The following is a 20,549-nucleotide window of genomic DNA, read 5'->3' as shown; positions in this document are numbered from 1 at the left end:
GAATGCCTTTTATTTCACAGACCACATGCTCTACCTGGGTTCATAAAACAGTTCAGCTTGAGTTCCATTAGCTCAAGGGTTGGAAGCCTTAATATTATGGCTTCTGTCATTGCTCAGCTTTTCCTGATTGTGTCACTTTATACCTGCCCCTAAGCTGTGTAAGCTGTGCACATACAGCCACTTTCAACTGTTTGACCCCTCTGTGCTTAGCACGGTGCCTAAAGCACAGGGCACATAAGTTAGTCTAAGACATGAGAGATGATACAGAAGATACTGCAGACAATGAGAGAGGAATCCATCCTGGGTGATAAGGGTTGTCTCTTTTTCTTTCCTGGTCTATTTCAGGCAGTGCGCCCTAGCAGCCCTGAAGGATGTTCACAACTATCTCAGCCGTGAAGAAGGTCATGTCGCGGTAAAGAAATTTGTTATTTTTTCCTTGGGTATCTACTGGGAAGGGAATTAGCTAATATGTACTGAACATTTACTGTTGTTCTGAGTATTTGCATATATTAATAATTTCATTTTATGCTCCCCCCTTGAGATAGGTATTGTTATTATGCCCCATTTCAGAGCCCAGAAGAATGGTTCACAGAGACATTAAATAATTTCCCAAGGTGGTACAGCATATACCTGGCAGGGCCAGAAATGGAATCCAAGTTGTATAGCTTCAGAATCCCCACTCTTAACCACTGTGCACTACCAGTCCACCCCCAATAATTCAGCAGGACTGTATTAGAATTTAAAACTGCAGTACAAACAGTTTTGAGTTCTAGAGACTTACCTAAATATCTAGTCAATAGTTTAGCTAGGATTTGCAAATTCTGAAAGGGGAGGAGATTCTCAAATATGCAAATGGTCCAATCTCAGGTACTGAGGCTAGGGAATTGTTTCTTGTTCTTGAGGACTTCTAAAGTGATAAGGAAGGAAGAAGCTTCAGCTAGGAATTGAGAGAACCAGTTCTAGCTCTGCTCTGTCAGCAACTCTCAGTGACTTTGGTCAAGGCAAGTTCTTCTAGGCCTCAGTTACCTCACCTATAAAATGACCCTAATAAACACCCACAATTTCCTCTTGCCTTATTACACTCACAGGGTAGCATACATTTCTGGACAGACCACAAGGGCCCAATATGTGCTTGTGAAATTGTCATAAGCCAATCATGAATCCTTCCTATCCTTCAAGACCTTGTTCAAGTTTTACCTCTATATGGAAGCCCTCCACTTAGCACAGGGATGGGCAAAGAGTAGGTGTTCTGTTAGCACCAGATTCAGAGTAATCCAATCTCATTACCTGCCTCTAGGTTTTTGATGCCACCAACACTACCAGAGAACGGCGGTCACTGATCCTGCAGTTTGCAAAAGAACATGGTTACAAGGTATGGTAACACTCCAACTCTTATTTAGAGCCTATTTCTCCAGCACAAACCCCAAAGAAAGGCAAACCAGGGGACTCAGAGAAGCCAAATCCACAACCATAAGCTCAACATTTTAATTTGGTTCTCTAACTTTCCAGGATATAGTCAGAAGCAGCAAAGCAGAACAAGAAAGGAGGGGTGCCATATTAGGCAATGGAAGATGACTGCAGACAGGCTGGCTATGGGGAAAGAGTGGAGAGAGTCACTACAAAAAGCTTATATAAGACCTAAACCCAGTAAAGATATAAAACAACAATCTGGGGTCATTCAGTTTAGAGCCAGTCTGCCTCATGAAACTCAGAAGCCTGAAAGTACCACTGTATGAGAGCATTATGTTGTCAGAGATGCCCCTGGAGATGATTTAGAACCATTGAAAAGGAGTAAAGCTATGTTCAGCTCCTATCAAACATAATTTCCTGCTGGAAGTCTCTTTTCTGTTTCTTTTATAGGTGTTTTTCATTGAGTCCATTTGTAATGACCCTGGCGTAATTGCAGAAAACATCAGGGTAAGGACCACCAGTTACTTTTCCACTTTGCTCTGCCTTAGGCTTAGATCATGCCTAAGGCAGAGGTGAGATTATGCTTAAGGCAACTCCATGAGATTAAAGAAAGTATTCCTCCCTGATCTTCTCCTCCTAGTTTTTGTAGGAAGCATTCCGTAACCATCCTGGCCTACAATGACTCTATTAATTTTAACGAAGCCAACATATATAGTGCCCTTTCTAAGCTCCAGATACCAGACTTGACTGTCATTAATTTTCACAACAAAACTGCATATTACAGATTATTTCCATGTTAGAGAGAGGAAACTGAGGTTCCAAAAGGATAAATGAATTGTCAAAGATTCATACAGACAGAAAGGGATAGAAGTGGGGCTGGACCTCAGGCTTGGCTGTCTGCCTCAAAAGCCTACATTTTTTATTCTACCCCAAAATTCATACCAGAACTACCACTGCTCTTAGATTCTAGGCATGTGGTCTAGAACTAGGTCATTTACCACGTTTTGTTGTTCCCCACTTCATCAAATTACTGGAGCTCAAGAACAGAAGAGACCTTAAGGGCAATTTTCTTCTACCCTCCATCAGATACTTGAAGTCTTACCTAAATGTATATCTAGATTTTCTTTTTATACCTGCAATGATAAGGGGCCCATTGCTTTCAATGAATGCGGTCCAGTCAAGCTGGAATCTGCCTCCTTGTAATTTTTATTAATTGGTAATTTTTTTAACCTTTTGGGGCATACAGCATGTTCATTTCCTCCCTTCCCTCTTCATCCTCCCATCTATCTATCTATCAATTCAACAGAAATTGACTATATACCTGGACTTGGCCATTCTGGGCATTAGAGACATACATATGGATAGTGGAGAGTCCTTCCCTTGAGCATATATTCTAGTGAGGAAGACTGGCAAGTATATGTACAGAACTCTGAGAACTGAGGTGATATGAGGGAACAGAGGAAGCTTTGGGAAGACAGTGTTGAGGGCCTAACTTTGCATGGGGGCAGAAATCAGGGAAGCCTTCCTAATGGAGGTAAAATTAAAACGAATAAGGATATATGCGATTGTTATTACAAAAGTGTTCTTCACACATGAATGACACTTCAGTTTCCAATGACCTTGAAGAACACATAGGAATTTTGTGCGTGAAGAATGGAAAATAAGGATATAAGCATATACTAAGTATGGCATCTCCGGAGAACTATAAGTAGCTTAAATTGGTTAAAGTCAAATGTGTGGAGGAATAGGGGAGCCATGGGAGATAAGGTTGAAGAAATAATTTGGGGCCCAATCATGACAAGCCATGAGCTGCCTGCTAAAATAATTCACACTTTTTTTCTAAAAGTTATGACAAAATGTATAAGGGCTTTAAGCAGGAGAATACTTTGGCCAGATATTCATATTAGAAATACCCTTCTGGCTGCCAGTATGGTGAATACATTAGAAGTAAAAAATATATAGACAAAGTAATTGGGCACACAGCTATAGTGAGCACAAGCAAGAATGAATGGATATTTAGAGGAGATGATAGAGTGGAGAGGATTTGGTACCTGCTAAGAGGTGAGGGATGATAGAAAGACAGACATCTAGGATGACTCCCAGGTTACATTTAGGAGCAGATGATGGGGTAGGTGATAGTGCCAGTACCTGAGATGAGGACTGTGGGAGGAGACAGTGGGTATTGGTGAATTAGGAGAGGCCAGTCTTCAGAAATCCAAAGACAGCATGTCATAATCTCCCGGTAAACACTTGATACATGTAAGCCGTAATGACCCCTGGACAAGATCTCTGGTTCCACTTCTTCAGCCATTTCTCACATCACAATTTCTGGTCCTCTTATAAATGTTCTTCTTTTATAAGCAGTGTATGCTCTGCGACTGAGTATAATGTAACAGGCTTTCTTTGAGATTAGGAATGAGGAGTCACACAACCAGCTTCTTTTCAATTGGCTGATTTTTGTAAACTTAGGCAAGATGTGTTCTCCAGGTCTCAATTTCCTCATCTTTATAATGAGGCATCTTGTACTCAGTGGTCTCTAAGAACCTTCCAAAGAAAACCATCAGAGACTCTGTCTCACAATGTCTCCCTTGATACCTCTGTTCTCCCTGATCCCAGCAAGTGAAACTTGGCAGCCCCGATTATGTAGACTGTGACCGTGAAAAGGTTCTGGAAGACTTTCTAAAGAGAATTGAGTGCTATGAGGTCAACTACCAACCCTTGGATGAGGAACTGGACAGGTAAGAGCCAGCACCCCAAAGTCAAGGTCTAGATCTTTTGCCCAGTTTTGATATCCTGTAGAACCTGGAGGGAATATCCTCCCTTTCTGAGCCTCAGCTTCTCTATCTGTAACATCAGGAAACTGAACTTGATTATCTTTCTTCAAGGATCCTTTCAGCTCTGATTCCTTGACGTGTAAGGTGTTCCTAAGATGATTAAAATAGTGTTTTCCTGAGCAATATGAACAGTTCAGGACCCCCTCCTGAACAGAACAAATGCCCCCATCCTGTGGGTGTTGCGATTATTATTACAAAAGTGTTCTTCACACATGAATGGCACTTCAGTTTCCAAACATGTTTACCTTCTTTCTTACATTTAATCCCTTAGGACTCCTGTAAAGGAGGCTGAGATAAGTCTTATGATCATAAAATTTCAAGAAAAAGAAATTGAGTCTTAGAGAACTGAAATTACTTTCCCAAGCTCCCATCACAAGGGGTAGAGCTAGGATTCTAATTACATGTTCTGTCTCCTAGTCATGTCTCTTTTCACAACATTCCCATGTCTCATCAATCAACAAGTATTTGGACCCTTTGGACTGTGGTATATGTAGGGGGTATAAATAGGGGCAAAAGAGGTGGGTTCTATCCTCGGGTAGCTTCTATAGTGCTTTGACATATGAGAACACCCATTAAAAAAAAAAAAAAAAAAACAAGAAATGCTCTGTCATAATACCAACTAAAGATAGGAGAGAGCAGATGTGAGTTTTAGATGTAGAATGTTCCCAGAACCCTACTCTCTTTGAAAATGTGTTGTGATGAGAAGAGACCCCAAGTGAGAAGTATAAAGAGGCTTCAAATGGTCATCACCACTCTAAGAAATCTAAAGAGTGGCCTTACCCAATTGAAGTACCGAGAGATCAGCACTGTTATTGCCCCACTCTTTAGATGGAGAAACTGAGACCCAGATCAAATCAAAGGCTTACTTTGGGCTACACAATGAACGAATCAGTAGCACAATATCTGTTCGAACCCATATCCCAGTTGTGCAGATTGTTCATTGCACAGGCACCCTGGTCAAGGGTACACTCGCTTCTCTCACCAAGATGTGTGCTGAAGTAGGGCTGTGTGACCCTGAGGAAAGTACGGCTTTTGAAAATTATCACAAAGGAATGACATGGGCTAACAGCATATGGTGAAAGGAGCCTGAAGGCCGGAGTGGAGGGTGTAAGTGAAAGAACGGCATTGACAAAGCCCCAGCCCTGGGCCCAGACCCTGCGGTTGCTAGGTTGCTGTTTGATGAATTAGTTTGGGCCAGAAGAAGACAAATCTAGAAGGTCAGCTTTATGTCATCATTTTTCTATCAACAGACATTTACAGTCTATGCATCAGGTCCCAGCCCTGAACATGGAATCAAAAGAGGAAAGGGCTGTCCCTGATTTGACAGAATGTCCAGTTAGTTGGAGAAGACAATGAGTACACAGTTGGTCACAACTCTGGTGACAGTAAACCAAGTGGGCTGTAGAAACATGGGACCCTGTCCAATTTGGAGGAAGAAGGTCTAAAAGAGCTTGATTACCCAATAAGCAGACTACACATAGGGTACCAGCAAGATAGGGGCTACCAAACTGAGAAAAAGAGCTATCTTAAAAACATTTATTTATTTATTTATTTATTTATTTTATTTTATTTTTGAGACAGAGTCCCGTTCTGTCACCCAGGCTGGGGTGCAGTTACATGATCTTGGCTCACTGCAACCTCTGCCTCCTGGGTTCAAGCAATTCTCCTGTCTCAGCCTCCTGAGTAGCTGGGATTACAGGTGCCCGCCACTGCACCCAGCTAATTTTTATATTTTTATTAGAGACAGGGTTTCACCATGTTGGCCAAGCTGGTCACTAACTCCTGACCTCAAATGATCTGCCTGCCTTGGCCTCCCAAAGTGCTGGGATTATAGGCATAAGCCACTGCACCCAGCTGGCTTAAAGGCTTTTATAATATTGGATATTTCAAAAACAGCATCAAGGTAGTCAAAGTGGAAAAATATAAAACCAGAACTTGGGAGAATCTCCCCATATTCTATAGTTTATAATTTTTATTTTAAATAAAAATTTAAAACTTTTTTTTAATTTTTAAAATAAAATTAAAAATTTGGATGGAGGTAGGCATTAACTACTCTACTATTTTTGGTGTGGAACACCTCTAAATGACTTCACATGATCCTGGTCTCAAAAAAGGCTTCCTAAAGAGTGAATATGCTGGTTCTTGAGGTATGAATGCATAGCAGCTCAACTTTGGAAATCAGGCAAAGAGAATAGCACTTTGTAAGTGCCTAGTTAAATCTGAACAAGAGTAGAGAAATACAGAAAATATTCCAAGTGTAATAGCAAAGGTGTGAAGACAAGAATGAAACAGAGAAGATATGGGTATGGGCATGGGACCATAAAGTGAGGCCAACCGGGCCCAGTGTGAGAAGGCAAAACCAGAAAATCAGACTAAGCTGAGGAATTTGGAAGCTCCTAGAGCCTCGACGGACCTAGTGTTAGGAACAGACAGTAGCCAGGCCACAAGTTTGCATCAGATATTTTCTACCCCTAGGCTCTGAGGGTTCTAGAAGAAATTACTGGAGGGGGGAGTATTCTGGGGTTCTTCCCGAGAAGGTGGCCTTGGGAAAATCACTTTCTCTATGCCTCGGTTTCTTCACCTTTAAAACAGAGGTGATAATCTCTGCTCTGTAGTAATATGAGGATTCATGTGCTTAAAAGTTCCCACTCCCTGCCAGATGCACAGAAAATATTCAACAAATACAAGTGCCCTGTGGAAGCCATTGGGCACAGGTGGGCATGATGAGTGTGGTGCAGCATAAAGGACTTCTCTAGGAAAATCTAGGGAGAGGCTTTCTGAAACCAAACCTGTCGGCAACCTTACCTGCCTCGGGTTAGTGCAGTGCAGCTCTTTCTATTCACTTGGTTTTGTTACCATGCAACCAGGGCTGCTGGTGTCACCCCATTGCCCCAGCCTTCCACTCCTCTTCCTAGGGATTTCTCCGAACTCTGTACAGGCCAACAACTAAACGAGTTAATGCCTGGTACAGTGTAGGCCTCAGAAGTCTTGCTCCATGTTTCTAGTCTTCTGATTAGTCAGTGCCTACACTCCACCCTCCAGCTTCTACACAAACAGGTGGTTGAACAGTTTGAATATCATTCAGTGTATAGGTATTAGTTCATGACAGAGCACAGAATTGAGGCTACGGTAAGGAACTTGGGACAAGGACCACAAGTTCCCCAATGATGTTGTGGACCACCTCTGTAACCCCATGCCACACTACTTGGCACACCTTAGAGGGAATGACTGTTTATGGAATGAATGTTGAGCACTGATCATGTGTTTCCAAGTATTTGTTCCTGACTGGCCAGAGAGCTCCCAAAGCACAGACACTGGGTCTCCATGCCAAGCACAATGCCTAGAACACAGGACTATGTTTGGAGTATGTTTGTTGACTGCATAGCAAATAGGAAAATAACCCAGGCCAACCCCCCCTTCTGAGTGAGGAGAGAGACACACACATGCACAGACACACATATGCACACAGACGCAATCTGGTAGTTGTGTGTTGAGTATAAAGGACAATATGTAGCAGAGGCTTAAAAAAAAAAAAAAGAGAGAGAGAGAGAGAGGTGAAGAGCTCAACTCAGGATCAGAAAGGGTAGGGGAGTGAACAAGTCAGGAGCTGCCAGTAAGACATTAGAGTTAGCCAGGGATACAAAGGATTACTGCTTCTCTCTGACTATGTTAGGGATGCGAACCCCAGAAGAGAGAACCCAGCTGCTTGTAAGAGGATGAGTGAAAAGGCAGTTTGGCTCAAGCTGAGGCTGAAGGAAGGAGACAGGGGGAAATAGCATATAATGAGCTCCTTTGGGTGGCCAATAACCAAGTCTCTAGGACAGGTACTCGGTACAGGGCAAGGCATGGCATCACATTAGGTGACAGCTGGGTTGTGGAAGAGGTTTGAAAGGGTGTGTGGTTCGGGGTTTCTTTTGGGGTCAACCCTACCACCATTAGCCCCTGAGCTGCCCTTGCTCCTGCTTGGGTCTGGCCCAGCCACCTGTCCTACATCAAGATCTTCGACGTGGGCACACGCTACATGGTGAACCGAGTGCAGGGTCACATCCAGAGCCGCACAGTCTACTACCTCATGAATATCCACGTCACACCTCGCTCCATCTACCTATGCCGGCATGGTGAGAGTGATCTCAACCTCAGAGGCCGCATCGGAGGTGACTCTGGCCTCTCAGTTCGTGGCAAGCAGGTAGGGTGGACCACATACACCCAGATGGGTTGGCTGGGCTGTCCTAGGTGGGCTGGAGGTGTAGTGGTGGCCACATTCTGGGTCCTGAGGTGGGATGACCCAGGGATGGGGTAGAAGCAGATTCCATCACTCCTACTCTTCCATCCATCAGCCACTCAGTCTCTTCCCAGCCGCCGAATGGTTCCCTATGCCACCTGTTCTGCAGGTCTAAGAGCTTGGCCTTGGCACCCAAGGCCTGCCCAAAGCCAGCTGCTCCATGACAGTGACTCCCTTTGCCCTTCCTGACTGGTTCCATCATCTTTCTCACAACGTTGTGCCTTTGCTGGTGCAGCTCCCCCACCTAGTCTACCCTCTTCTGTCTCCTCTGTCAGTGGGTGACCATCAGTGGCACAGACAGCTGCCCTGAGAGACCCATCCTTGAACCACTCTTCTCCCCAATTCTGCCCTCCCCACCTCACCCCAACACAGGTGTCACACTGGCAGCCCCTGTCCCCACCCATGACAGTGTCCTTCCTGCCCTCCCCACTCCCTTCCAAGGCCCAGCACCTGCTCCAGAAAGCCCTCCCCATCCTCTCCTCCCTCCCAGGCAGGTTGCCATGCCCTGGGCTCCAGCTCTCCCAGTTCTGGCCCATGTGTGGCTCTCCTGGCCTGAGTGTCTTCTCCCCAGCCCAGCACAGTGACCTGCATGTTCTGGTTGCTGGCTAAATACAGGGATCCATTTCCACAGCATTTGGTCCTGCACCTGGGCTTGTTAGCACAGGTATTGTTCCTGCTGGCAGGACCACTTGGGGATGGAACAGGTGGGAAATGACGTGCAGGATGGACAATTGTTGTCATGATTGTCATTTATTGGACACCTATGCAGTCACGGTGCCATCTGCTTCTGCACGTGTGGCTCATTTCATCTTCACCACAGGTCTGTGAGGTGGGCATTCCTACCACCAGTTTATGGATGAGGAAGCAGAGAGCAGCCCCAGGGCAGGTGGCCAGGATGAGACAGAGCCAGGGCTGAAAGCGGGGCCTACTGACCTGCCCTCAGCTCCCCCACTGGAGATAGGGGGGTGCCCCAGGCAAGGCACTACCCTGGATGGCCACGCCCTGGTGTCTCCCTTTCTGTTACCTCCAGACTGACAGCCTCCCCTCAAGGTAGACTCTAACCTGTGACTCCCTCATGTCCCACTCCTCAGAGCAGAGTCAGAGGCTGCTGGAGGTGTGACCCCGGCCCATGGCAGCCCCTGCAGCCAGGGCCATCTTGGGTGGAGCCAGCCTGGCCCTGCCCACACAGCTCGGAGCCCAGTTGGACACGTGGCTGTCTCCACAGGGCATGCCTCCCTGCACACAAACCTGTGTGTGTGTGCATGCACACAGCTGATGCCACCTTCATGCTTCTCACAGAGCACCAGGCCCAGTTTACAAAGCACCTCCCTGTCGAGATAGCTCTCACTTGTGCAGCACCCACTGTGTACCAGGCTGTGGTCGGGGTACTCCCCATCCACTATCTGAAGTGCGGCCCCCAGACAGCAGGCCAGGTGAGCCGGTGCTCTTTGGATATGAGGCCAGGGAGGGGCAGGGATGTGTCTGACGGCACAAGGGACCATGTAAGGGAGCTGAGGGAGTTTAACCTATGGCTCCTACCTCCCTGTCAAGGGCTCCTTCCACCGGAGCATACTGACTCCTGACTCATTTCCATAATGAAATGTATGTATGAAACACCTATATCTGCATATAGAAATGTGTGCCTGGACCTATGCACCTGTGCAGATGTTCCTAACACATGCCATCAGTGGTTAACAACACACCTATACACAGAGGAGGAAATCACTAGCTCCTCTGGGCTCCCACAGCCCTTTATGGTTCCCCTCGGTGCTGCCAGTGTTTCCCTCACTGGACTGGCCATGTCTCGAGAACAAGAACACCCCAGCACCCAGCACAGGGCCATGAACACTCAATACATGTGTGAATGTCCCTAGAACCTGGGTACCAGGAACCCCGCTTAAGCGATAAGTGTTCACAGTGTCAAAAAGTAAAGTCTCCCAAATGCCACAACCCCTACTTCCAGTCCATACTCTGGTACCCCCAACCCTAGAATTCTTTGCCCTTGTTGTCTAGAGTCTGCTTTCAGTGCCTACATGGGCCTATCCCAGAGTCTGTCCACCTGAGGTCAGGCCATATAACATGACCAAGGGGTTGCTGTTTGTGGAGCATGGGGATCAGTGGAGGTGGAAATGTGGACAGAACTCAGTCGTGTGACTTGGTTATCCACAAGCATATACTAAAGGCACATAGAAGTGCAGGATAGAGCCAGAAATGGAGAGATAGACTGTGCATGGAGTGCCTCCATTGGTACTCTTGTCCCAGGCTCCACAAATATTAGAGGTGGGCCTGTTTGAATGAATGAATAACCAAGTAGGGGCTTTGGTGAGCAATCATCAATGAGTGCACGCGCACACACGCACTCTCTCTCTCTCTCTCTCTCTCTCTCTCTCTCTCTCTCTCTCTCACTCACTCATGCTCTTTTCTATTCCTTTGGCCTACCATCACATGGGAAAGAGTATGACTTTTTATAAATTTGGAACATTTAAACTCTTTGCTCTGCTTGTTCATCACCACTCAATTTGTGGCAGATCTGAGCTTGTTCTTATGGCCACCCTGCTCTCTCTCACCTCTCCTTTTCCCCTTCTCTCCTCCTCTGCATCCCCACGCACTAGTATGCCTATGCCCTGGCCAACTTCATTCAGTCCCAGGGCATCAGCTCCCTGAAGGTGTGGACCAGTCACATGAAGAGGACCATCCAGACAGCTGAGGCCCTGGGTGTCCCCTATGAGCAGTGGAAGGCCCTGAATGAGATTGATGCGGTGAGATGCGTGGGGTGAATCTCCTGTGTGGAGGGGGTGACTTGAGTCTGGGATTGTCCCCTGGGTTGCCTCTGCTCCAGCCCCTATGGGGAGCCTAATTAATTCAACAAACTTTTTTGACAACTAGCCATGTGCCAGACCTTATTCTATGTCTTGGGGATCCAGTGAAGGCCAGAATAGACAACGTCTCTGCCCTCATCCTAAAGACAGACAGTAAATAGGACATTACATCTCAGTGTGACAAAGGGCTATGAGAGGAGAAGTAGAAGGGATTATGGAGGATCAGAGGGTGAGGGTGCTCCTGACTCAACTTGGTGGTGGGAGATTTAGAAGGAAAGCTTCTTGGAGGAAGCTAGAGGTGACATAAGAAGGAGGCGAAATGGTCTGGGGAGTGGGGAAATAAATCTAATTCAGAGAAAGAAAATAGCTCATGTGAAGACCCAGAGATAAGAAGAGAGCATGGCAAGTTCAGGGAACTGAAGGAAAGAATAGCACAGAGGCTGGGACAGCAATAGTGAGATCTGGAGAAAAGGGAGATGAGGCTTGAAAGGAAGCCAGGCCACCAGGCTTTATAGTTCATGTTGAGGGATTCAAATGCTGCCCTAACAACAATGAGATGCCATTGATGGGGTCCACATCAAGTAGGAGTAGTCTGACTGTGATGCACATTTTTAAAGAAAGCCCACTCTGGGCATGTGTGGAAACTTGGTAGGAAGAAGGCCAGAATGAACATGTAGACCAGTAAGAAGTTGATTGCATTAGTCTGGTAAGAGGTGGGGGCATGTTGAACCAGAGTAGTGGCATTGGAGATGAAGTGAAGGACTTTGGGAATGTTTCAAAGGTGGAATCAGGTCAGGTGCAGTGGCTCATGCCTGTAATCCCAGCACTTTGGGAGGCCTAGGTGGGAGGATCACTTGAGCCCTGGAGTTGGAGACCAGCCTGAGCAACATAGTAAAACCCCATCTCTACAAACAATTTGAAAATTGGCTGGGTGTGGTGGTGCATGCCTGTGACCTCAGCTACTCAGGCGGCTGAGATAGGAGGATTGTTTGAGCCTGGGAGGTTGAGGCTGCAGTGAGCTGTGATCATGCCACTGCACTCCAGCCTGAGTGACAAGCAAGGCCCTGTCTCAAAAAAAAAATTTAAGGTGGAATCAGCAGGGCTTGATGGTGCACTGGCTATAAGGGATGAGGAAGAGGGAGACATGAAGGACCCAACCCTGGTGGTATAGCAATCTCTCTTCAGGGTCAGGTTCTTCCATGAGCTCTTTGAGAAAGGAGCTGTTTCCTCTCCATTGTTCACCTGCACTGTAGGTACAATGGCACTGGGCAGCAGCGCACAGGTTATGATTGTTAGGCATCAACATAAAAGCTTCACCACTTGTGTAAATAACTTGCGTGTGGGTAGGTTAACTTACTTACTTGCCTGCTAGATATGCCTCTATAGAAACAGACACGTATGTGTGTGTACATTCATACATATGTGTATATAAATATAGAGGTACAGAAATACACATAGCTAGAAAAGGGCTATACAGCATTGTTCTGTATACCACATACATTTGCTATAAAATATATGCAAGCAAATATGAAATTTCTTCATCATAAGTTTGGTGGCTTCTTATTTCTGGTCCACATGTGGTGTAAACATTTATTGAATCCCTCCTTATTTCAGGTTTTGGAGTGATGCTGGAGGTGGAAATTGATCTAATTCATTCCTGTCTTCACTGAATTTTCAGGCTAAATAGGGTAGACAGAGGAATAAACAGAGAAATAGAGAACAGCATGTGTGATACAGGCTCTGATAGGCAAGACTATGGGTACATAGAAATTGGGGCAGGACACCTAACTCAGCCAAGATCTACCTGGAAGAAGTGATACCTAGCTGAAGCCTCAGGTTTGAGTAACAGTGAACCAAATAGAAAGGATCAAGAATGACATTCCAGGCAGAGAGACAGGGATAGGGAACTTCACAAACAAAGAGGTTGATTGGATGTGTTGAAATGCTAAGGTTGTAGTAGTACAAATGGAGAGGGAAGAAAAAAGGAATCGATTTGAGAGAGATTTAGGAGGTGGAATCTCAGAAATTGGCTATGAGGGGTGAGTGAGGAAGAAGCAAGAATTTAGGATGATGATAAAGCAAGAATTTAAGTTTCTGGTTTATTTTCCATGATTAATAAAATATTAATACTTGATTCTAATGATTGAGTCTTTAAAATGTCCCTTGCATATTCTATACTAATATATTTTATTTACATTTTTCCAGTATTCAAAACACTTCTATGAAGTAGTTCTAATTCTCCACATTTTGCAGACAAGGAAAGTAAAATTTGGAGAGATTAAGCAATTTGACTCAATAATGAGTCAATGACCATTTCTATAGGCCACAGGCTCCTAGTACTCCTCAGAATAGAAAGTTGAAGCCAATCTGGAAGGACCTCATGTACCCAGTAGGGTGCACTTTCTTCCATGGGCAGTGTGGGTTGGAGAAGTTTCACACTGCAGAGATGTTTGTGGGTTGGGGTAGGGGTTCACTTCCTCACCCCTGATGGGGGCATGGTAGATGGGCCCAGTAGACAACAACCAGAGGCCGCTGGCCCCCTACAGGGAGATTTAATTGGAATCCACATACCCAAAAGGAAACCTTAGAAACCCAACATAACTTTCCACCACCAGCAGTAGTCACCTCACCTCTGGGAGTTTCTCAGTAGACTTGGAATCTCTCATAAGCACCTTAGGAACTCATTTTCTGAGGACTCAATTCCTTTTTTGAGTGAGGAGAGTGTATCTCCCCCAAATCCACTCTGAAACCATTAGGAATTTATTAATTTTTCTTGTCTGAGATGTCTGTGGATGCCTGTTTATCTGCCAGAGTTCCCAAAGTAGAGGTCTTCAGACACAGGCACACAGATAACTCTCACATATACACCAGAGACATAATGAGGGACATATACATTAACAGACACACATGCCACAGACACACTGAGACCTGCATGGAAAGACCACATGGACACATTCTCCAATGCTTAGACACCCTGTACACACACACACACACAAACACACACGCAAGCACACAACATATGCTGAGACAAATACACAAACACGAGGCATAAGTCCTTAAACATACCACAAGTACATAAGCATGCTCCACACAGACTTGTAAACACAGCCACAAATTCTTATGCCCATATTTTTATAAAAATACATACTTATATGTATAATGTACACCTGCAGACCTATCTGTACAATCATAGAAAAACATCATACACTCAGCCTGAACACATCTATCCACATACACTCACTGTCACATCCACACAGCCGCACACCCTATACACACACACAAACACACACACACAGACACACACACACACATACACACTTATAGATAACAGGCACAGACCCAAAGCTGTGTTCACAGAGACCCAGGTGCTCATGTGCTACTGTTCCACAATCATCGAAGAATTATGGCAAAGACTCTGTGGAATTTCATCTTGTGAATACTTTTGCCCCCAAATACTTTTTCTCAGGGTGTCTGTGAGGAGATGACCTATGAAGAAATCCAGGAACATTACCCTGAAGAATTTGCACTGCGAGACCAAGATAAATATCGCTACCGCTATCCCAAAGGAGAGGTAAGGTTTGGGGGGTGGCCTAATGCCTAGGACTACTCCCCAGTGTCTTCATTGCAACTGCCAGGATTCCACAGTTGTCTAGACAGCTCTGGAAACAGAGTAAGCATATCTTGCAGCAGCTGCCATCCCACAAGGCACATGATTATCTGGCCCTTGGTTGTTTTAGATTCTTGGCTATAGGCAACAGATCCATCCCTTTCTTTTAAAAGCTACATAATTTTCTCGCTTATTCTCTTTCTGCTTCAGAAGTGCTCACTTTATCCTGGACCTTGTCTCTGGTATCCCTTCATGAAGACACTTTAAATAGTTCAACATACTCTGATTTCCTGATATTTTGTTGCCAAGTTGCCTAAAGCTCCAGCCTCTCTGGGCAGTTGGCATTGTCCCAAGAGACAATGGCTAATAATTTAATCAACTTCTTTGCCACTACATGAACCAGACCATCAGTTCCCTATCCCCATATGAGATGAATGCTCATTGCATTTGATCAAGCCTCCACTTAGCCAGTTCCACATTTTAGAGCATTTATTAGTCACACTTTATTTCTAATATAAATTGCTGGGAAAAGTTATTAGAAAAGAAGGACATCTGGGAAGATAAAACAATAGATATTCTATTCAGTTATACAACACTTTCACATTTTTTCTCTTCACCCTCAGAGATGACATTATAAAATTCATCTTAATTTGACCTCATTTTCCTTTAGGTATTTAGAGGCTGTGTTATTAGAGGTATACAATATTAAAGCAATTATATTTTCTCAATGAATTGCACATTTTATCATTACATAGGACCAAACCTCTTTCTTCCCGATAATCCTTTTTGCCTAAAAACGTATTTTATCTGACATTAATATAGTTGTACACGATTCAGTGACTTCTGGTGACTACTTAGTTCACTTTTAGCTATTCATTTACTTTCAACTTCCCTCTGTATCTTTGTTTTGTGTCTCTTATAAACAACTTACAGTTGGGTTTCGTTGTTTTTAATCCAAACTGAAAATATGTGTCTTTTGAATGGTAAGTTTGGTATATTCACTTTTATTGTAATTACTAACTTTTTTAGTTTATTACTATTATCTTGTCTTGAGTTCTCTGCTTAGTTTTTTCTCTTTTCCTGCCCTCTTTTGGATTGATAAAGTTTTTATATCCAAATTTAAGTTATATAATTTGTTTCCATTCATTTAGAGATTACCCTTAACATTTAAAAAATTTTTCATCGTGATTCTTTCAATTTTTAGTTGATATCTCAATAAGGATGTAAGGTCAAAATGTATTTCAAGACCACTCATAATAATTCTTTGCTGAGTGCTATTATGCAACCAACTCGAACCCTTAACATTTTAATATTCAGTATTAACAAAATCTAAAATCAATATCTCCACCCTCTACCTAAACAACAGAAGAACTTTAAAACTCGGGCCACTGTGTCTCCTAATTTACATGTTGTTTGTATTTTAGGTCAAACTTGGTCTTAACCCCCAAGTGAATTATTACTGTTGTCGTTATTATTGTATGCAGTCAATGTTTATTTAGATTTAACCACATGTTTACCATTCCTCTGATCATTCTTGCCCCTTCCACCTCAAATCTTCCCTCTGAGTTCATTTTCCATCTTTCTTTTTTATTTTTATTTATTTAGTCATTTATTTTATTTTATTTTATTTTATTTTTGAGATGGAGTCTTGCACTTTCTTTTTTTTTGGTAATTTTTCTAATTTATTAGTTTAATATCCCTCCCATTTAAAAATTTAATTTAATGTACTTAAAAAAATTGACACATAACAATCCTACATGTTTATGGAGGTACATAGTGATGTTTTGATACATATAGTGTATAGTAATCACATCAGGGTAATTAGCATATCCATGATCTCAAACATTTATCATTTCTTTGTGTTGGGAACATTCAATGTCCTCCTTCTAACTATTTGAAACTTATAATATAAACTATAGTCACCCTACAGTGCTATAGAACACCATATTATATTTTTCCTGTCTAGTTCTAATTTTATACCCTTTAACAAATCTCTTTTTTCCCCCCAACCCTTACCCATCTCAGCCTCCAGTATCCTCTGGTCTACTTTTTACCTCTATGAGATCAACTTTTTTTTAGCTTCCATATATGAATGAGAACATGTGGTGTTTAACTTCCTGTTCCTGTCTTATTTCACTTAACATAATGTCTTCCAGTTCCATTCGTGGTGCTGAGAATGACAGGATTTCATTTCTCTTTTATGGCTCAGTAATATTCCATTGAGTGTATATACCAAATTTTGCTTTATCTAGTCATCTGTTGTTGGACACCTAAGGTTGATTCCATGTCTTGGCTATTATGAATAGTGCAATAAACATGGGAGTGCAGATGTCTCTTTGATATAATAATATCCTTTTTTTATTTAAGTTCTAGGGTACATGTGCACAACATGCAGGTTTGTTACATATGTATACATGTGCCATGTTGGTGTGCTGCATCCATTAACTCGTCATTTACATTAGGTATATCTCCTAATGCTATCCCTCCCCCCTCCCCCATCCCCACAATAGGACCCAGTGTGTGATGTTCCCCTTCCTGTGTCCAAGTGATCTCATTATTCAATTCCCACCTATGAGTGAGAACATGCGGTATTTGGTTTTCTGTTCTTGCGATGGTTTGCTGAGAATGATGGTTTCCAGCTGCATCCAAGTCCCTACAAAGGACACAAACTCATCCTTTTTTATGGCTGCATAGTATTCCATGATGTATATGTGCCACATTTTCTTAATCCAGTCTGTCACTGATGGACATTTGGGTTGATTCCAAGTCTTTGCTATTGTGAATAGTGCCGCAATGAACATACGTGTGCATGTGTCTTTATAGCAGCATGACTATATTTATTTTATTTTTTATTTTTTTTTGAGATGGAGTCTTGCACTTTCACCCAGGCTGGAGTGCAGTGGCGCGATTTCGGCTCGCTGCAAGCTCCGCCTCCCGGGTTCACACCATTCTCCTGCCTCTGCCTTCCGAGTAGCTGGGACTACAGGCGCCTGCCACACCACACCCGGCTAATTTTTTTGTATTTTTAGTAGAGACGGTGTATCACCGTGTTAGCCAGGATGTTCTCAATCTCCTGATCTCGTGATCCACCCACCTCAGCCTCCCAAAGTGCTAGGATTACAGGCGTGAGCCACTGTGCCCAGCCTTCCATCTTCTTTAGAAGCTTTTTTAGTGAGTAAACACACCCTTCTTTTTGTTTAAAAATGTCTTGGTAGGAGGGGGTCCTCAATCCTAGTGATGCTTGGCTGGGTAAAAACTCTAGGTTGACAGTTGTTTTTTCTCAGCACTTTAAAAGTATTACCCTCACTGTCTTCTGGCTTCTACTGTGGCTAGGAAATCTGCTGTCAGTCTAGTTTTCTTTTCTCTCTGGCTACTTTTAAGGTTTTTGTATCATTGTTGCTTTAAAGTTTCCTTCTAATATGTCTAGATGTTAATTTCTTTTCATTTATTAATATATTGCTTGGGATTAGTGAGACTTCCCGAATCTGAGGCTTGGGATTCTTCATCAAGTCTGGAAAACTCTCAGACATTTTATCTTTAAAAATTCATCTCTCACATTCTATTATCTTCCTCTGGAAATACAATTGGATGTATGTTACTCCTGCCTCTATTCTTCATGTCTCCTAACTTTTCTTTCCTATTTTCTATCTCTTTGTATCTTTTGCTGCATCCTGAGTAATTTCTTCAGCTTTATCTTCCAGTCAGTATTTCTTAAGTAGTATCTAATATGCTCCTTACCCCATCCACTGAGTTTTCCATTTTAATGACTATTTTTTTATTTCTGAAATTCTATTTAGTTATTTTTCAAATCTACATCGCATTTTTGATAACATCTTGTTTCTTCCTTACATTTTTTATTCCACTTTTTATTTCTTTAAAAGTTTCAAACATATTTATTTTATATTGTGGCATCCCTTATCTTAAATTTTTAGGGTTCTCTTCTTGTTTCTGCTTATTCTCACTCATGGTAGCTTACTTCCTTGTGTGTTATATGAGCTCCAGCTTGGCAAGAATTTATCTATGGGAATCTCACACAGCCTGAGTTAAGAGAATCCAGAGAGATTTCCGTTTGCTTCTTCTAAGCAGTCCTGGGAGCTAACGACTTGGGATCACTTTTTATTAAACTCTCAGCATAACATTATTCAAATCACATGGGTAGTGTAACTCTGAATCACCAGCTCACCTGAGGGAAGTCTGGTGTTTATAAATTCTTACAGGAGGATTTTCACTTATCTCCCCTGAGAGCCAAGGAGAGACAGACACATTTTCTTGTTGTTTCTTTTTGCTTGTTAAGGAACTTTTTCTAGTTTGCACTTTTGCTGAGAGTGTAAAGATTTGGCCTTTGAGGGTCTCAGATTTATGTGAGAGTCTCAGTCTCAACTCCCCACCTTGTGCACACCCAAGGCCTTGTCTTCTACTTCTATAAGGTTTTTAAAACTCGAAACTCTTAGTTACTATGATTGGCAAATGCCCCCAGGGCAGCTGTGGCTTCTACATCCACATCACTTTTTTTTCAGTTTTTCTTCATTTTGGGACCCTATATTTATAAAATTTTCTTTATTTTTGTGAAAGGTCAGCAGTGCACTTAAGAAGACAATTTGCAGTGGGGAGTTTTATTGTTGTTATTGTTATTTAGTCCACTGTATTGGTACACTTATTTAGTCCACTATATTGATAGTCCCCATTTAGCAGATAATGAAACTAAGACCCTAAGAAGGAAGTGAGTTGCCTAAGGTCATACTGCCGGGTCAACAATTGAACTGGCACTGGAACCAAATGTTCTTGATTCCTAGTTTAGAGTTCTTCCCCTCTGGGCAAATGTGCCTCATCTCCCTTTCTCACTCAAATATCTCTCTTACATTTAGTCCTATGAGGATCTGGTTCAGCGTCTGGAGCCAGTGATAATGGAGCTAGAACGACAGGAGAATGTACTGGTGATCTGCCACCAGGCCGTCATGCGGTGCCTCCTGGCCTATTTCCTGGATAAAAGTTCAGGTACTACCCTCATCTCTGTTTTGGGGAAGTTTGATGGTATTTGAGACACTGACACCAGCAATTAGATATCTATATCTTAGTAGTTAAGAGAAGAGTATTTAGAACAAGGATGCCTAGGTTCAGATTCTTTCTCTTTCACATACTAGCTGTACTGCCTTTCACAAATTACTTTAACCTCTCTGGCCTCAGTGTCCTCCTGTGTAAAATGGGGAGAATAACAATGAATTTTAAGTAACATAAGTAAAAAATTTAGAACAGATCATGACAGACTGTATGGGCTATATGTTAACTGCTATTATTAGTATTGTTCTTAGCTAACATTTTCAAAGCCAACGTTAACAGTCTGCCTCAATCTGGAAAAGATGAGCTAGTATTTCTCTGAAGCATGCTACCATCAGGTGATAGTGGGGCCTTTTGTAGCCTCATGATCCTGACTACAAGTTTCTGTCCTTGCTATAGGGGTAATTTCCCCAAGATAGTGATGTTTTCATTTTAAATTGTTTTTCAAATGATAGTTTATTTTTTAAAAATATCTAGGCATTGCATTTATACAGTATTTACACACTGACTACATAGGCTGAACTGCAAACTGGGGCAGCTGG

At 43.0% G+C, this 20,549-nt stretch overlaps 1 protein-coding gene across 7 annotated transcripts in view; it reads left to right on the top strand.

Moving 5' to 3' along the window:
• Window positions 1-20,549, top strand: part of PFKFB1 (6-phosphofructo-2-kinase/fructose-2,6-biphosphatase 1) — a 54,632-nt gene that overhangs the window by 30,189 nt on the left and 3,894 nt on the right. For all 7 annotated transcript variants that reach the window (XM_077989134.1, XM_077989133.1, XM_015127530.3 and 4 more), the window contains 8 exons: window positions 346-412; window positions 1,298-1,372; window positions 1,861-1,917; window positions 4,027-4,148; window positions 8,223-8,430; window positions 11,139-11,285; window positions 14,812-14,916; window positions 19,818-19,947. In XM_077989134.1, coding sequence (XP_077845260.1) covers window positions 346-412; window positions 1,298-1,372; window positions 1,861-1,917; window positions 4,027-4,148; window positions 8,223-8,430; window positions 11,139-11,285; window positions 14,812-14,916; window positions 19,818-19,947 — 911 coding nt within the window. The remainder of the gene's footprint in view (window positions 1-345; window positions 413-1,297; window positions 1,373-1,860; window positions 1,918-4,026; window positions 4,149-8,222; window positions 8,431-11,138; window positions 11,286-14,811; window positions 14,917-19,817; window positions 19,948-20,549) is intronic.

Source organism: Macaca mulatta, chromosome X (assembly GCF_049350105.2).
Source record: "Macaca mulatta isolate MMU2019108-1 chromosome X, T2T-MMU8v2.0, whole genome shotgun sequence".
NCBI lineage: Eukaryota > Metazoa > Chordata > Mammalia > Primates > Cercopithecidae > Macaca > Macaca mulatta.
Note: the sequence above shows the minus strand (reverse complement) of the source record. Positions and strands in the feature narration are given on the sequence as shown.